A 3,172-nucleotide genomic window follows, 5' to 3' on the forward strand; every position below is an offset into this window, starting at 1 on the left:
AAGGCAGCTAGAGAGCTGCTGGCCCTCCTTGGCTTCTGAGCTCAAGAGCCACACTGAGGTTTCCCTGGGCAGAGGCTGTGCTGCTGACACTCCCTTCTACTCACAGAAGAAGAAGCTCTCCCACCTGCGTGCCTCAGACACAACAGATTCGAAGGGCTTCACCTTCTACAGGAAGGAGAGGAGGTGCCGGAAACACACTGGAGTCGGCGGCCCACCAGGGCTGGTTCATCAGCACCTGCCATGCGAATGAACATGTCAGAATGACAGACAAGCCTGGCGGAGAGGAGCTCATCGACTTTACATTTGTGCCAGTCAGCAAAGCTCACATGAGCCCCAGTGAGGTCAGCGAGTAGGACACAAATCTGATGACTTTCTAGTTTTGCATTCGGCTGCTCAGAAAATAAAGACATAATACCGGAAAATTAAATGCTTCACTTTAAGGAGACGGTAGGCCTTTACTGCTTCACACAGTCAGATCTTCATAATTTTTGTCATCTGCATTTTAAAGAACATTTCCAAGTAAGTTGCACTGAAAACCCACAAAAATTAAGCATGTGGTGAAAAAAATGTACTAGTATGCATTCTATGCATTTACTGCTAAATACTTTCATGTAGTCAATAAAGATCTGAGTATGTTACAAAATAAATGTGTCAGTCATATAAAAACAAACTATTAAAAACTAAGTTGCTGAAGGTACTAAGCCCCAAAGTTTACTTTAATGAATCAGCTAAATTTGATTTTGTCAAACTATTTTTTGCATTTACTTCACTATGAAATACCTTTACTCATTAGATTTAGGCAGGTTAATATTAGAAGTGGGTAATAAATATACATGTACATGTGCACTGGACTGCAAGGTAAATGTATTTCAAAGCGTGCACTGTAGTAAAAAAGAAGTTTGAAAAGCACGATTTCCTGGTTAGGAAAGCGGTCCACCCGTGGGAATCCACAGAGCTCAGCTCTGCAGCCCCAGGTGTGGGCTCCTGAGGCTGTCACTCGCGGTCACTCAATGTCTCTCGGTGTCATAGCGCCCTCTGCTGGTCACAGAAGGCAGCGCTGACGGCTGCGCAGCTCCCCCAGGGACAGGTAGTAAAGGTGATTCAAGGTCTCCCCCTGGCAGGTGGGCCCTCTCTGCAGCAGGACCCATGAGGACGGTTCTTTAAGGGGTTTGCGATGAGCCAAACACTTTCATTTGTGAACCTAAGGTGAGCAAGGAGGTGAGCAGCATCAGCTCATGACAGGTCTTGGGGTCTCACTACAGAGCTTTCGGGGTGGACAGTGTGGAGGGCTGTACTCAGGGGAGTGGCGTGAAGGAGAGGAAGGTGAACCACCTGGAGCAGGGTGGACAGTTACGGGCGGGCAGGAATCCAGGTGATGTGTGCCCCCCAGGCCTCAGGTGGGGTGCCCTGTCTACACCTGTGAGACTGACCCTGTGGCCAGCTTCCAAGGTCTCTTGTCCTGTCTTCTAGTTGTGCTCAGGCCACGGGAGATCAGAGAAAGGGGAGAGTTAGGTTAGCGTAGCCCTCTTGCTAACTCCAGCCCTCTCCTGCCCCTTCCGGTCTGGAGGAGGTGATGGACTTCAGCATGGCAGCTAGTCCTTCTCCATCTCCCAGGATTTCTCTGGACCAGCCTGCACTTTTGCACACACTTCCTCACACCCTGTGAGTGTGCCTCTGTCCCTAGACAGGGCACATGCCTAAGAGCTGGCACTTTCTTTATTGCCTCAGCAATAGGGAGTCCTTGAAGATTTTAGAGAACAGTGCATGAGCAGATGAGCATTCTGGAAAATTCTGTCTGACTGAAGTGAGCAGGATGGCCTGAATCAGTGAGGGTTGTAGGCAAGAACCATTAACCGGCAGCAGGGGGAATCCAGGTGACACACAGTGGCCTGAGCCCCACAGCACCGGGTCTGGGGGTTAGGGATGTGGAGAAGCCGAGCCATCAGATGGGCATGCCAGCTGCACATATTCCTTGGTATGTAACTTTCAAAAGCTGGGAATTCAATGTTTTGTTTTTGGGGTTGCAAAAATCAGTGTGTTAAACACGTCACACCGAAATGTGCTTTGCCCTGTCTCTCAGCCCCGCCCCATCCTCACAGGCTGGGAGGGCAACTGGGTCTTCAGCACGTGCTGTTCCTGGGTCTTTCTGGCCCCACAGTTCACTCTTAGACTAGTGTCCAATGTAAGCATGATGTGAGGTGCAAAGGTGAGCCATGTAGGGAATTTTAAATTTTCTGGTAGGCATATGAACAAAAGCACAAAGAAAGAATGAAACTTAAAATATACAAAGATCTCTTAAAACTCGTTCATATGAGAACAAACCACCCAAAACTGGGCAAAAAAAAAAATTGAACAAGACACTTCACTGAAGGAGATATGCCTGTGAAAAGATGCTCCACATCCTATGTCATCAGGAAAACACAAATGAAAAAGCAAGGGGATACCACTATGTACCTATCAGAATGGCCCAAATCCAGAATACTGACAGTACCAAATCCCGGTGAGGATGTGGAACAACGGGAACTATTGGTGGGGATGCAGCATATTATAGCCACGTTGGAGACAGTCTGGCAATTTGTTTTTAACAAAGCGAAACACAGTCTTGGCACATGATACAGCAATGGCACTCCACACAAAGATTGCAAGTGAATCTTTATAGTAGCTTTATAAATCATGGCCCAAACCTGGAAGCCATCGAGCTGTCCTTCAGTAGGTGAACGAATATAAAGCTGATGCCCTCGCTGGGAGTAGGGGACATCTCTGACCCATGGAGGGAGAACCTGAGGAGGAAAGGCTTAGAGTTGCGACCCCTGAAAATACATCCTGCATATCAGATATTTACATGATGATTCATAACAGTAGCAAAATTACAGTTATGAAGCAGCAATGAAAATAATTTTATAGTTGGGGGTCACCACAACATGAGGAACTGTATTAGGAAGGTTGAGAACCACTGGCTTAGACTTTGCTTGATGTTTTCCAATAACCCTTCGAGATCCACAGGAAGGACCCTGGAGGGAGGCGGGGAGTAAGTTGGGGTTTTGATCCCCGGTGATTTTCCTGTGGGGTCACCCCAGGATGACTACTTTTCCTGGTGAAGACCCTGTGCTAAGGGGAGTATCCTACTGTCACTAGCCCTGGGTTCTGCACTCTGCCTTGGGGCTTCCCTATA

General features: G+C 47.8%; 1 protein-coding gene across 1 annotated transcript in view; it reads left to right on the forward strand.

The window, feature by feature from the left end:
* IL37 (interleukin 37) overlaps positions 1–353 on the forward strand; it is a 1,729-nt gene extending 1,376 nt beyond the window's left edge. Inside the window, 2 exon segments of the mRNA XM_023744358.1 lie at positions 107–178; positions 180–353. Coding sequence (XP_023600126.1) covers positions 107–178; positions 180–353 — 246 coding nt within the window.
* Positions 354–3,172: the final 2,819 nt, after the last annotated feature.

Source organism: Myotis lucifugus, unplaced genomic scaffold (assembly GCF_000147115.1).
Source record: "Myotis lucifugus unplaced genomic scaffold, Myoluc2.0 scaffold_454, whole genome shotgun sequence".
NCBI lineage: Eukaryota > Metazoa > Chordata > Mammalia > Chiroptera > Vespertilionidae > Myotis > Myotis lucifugus.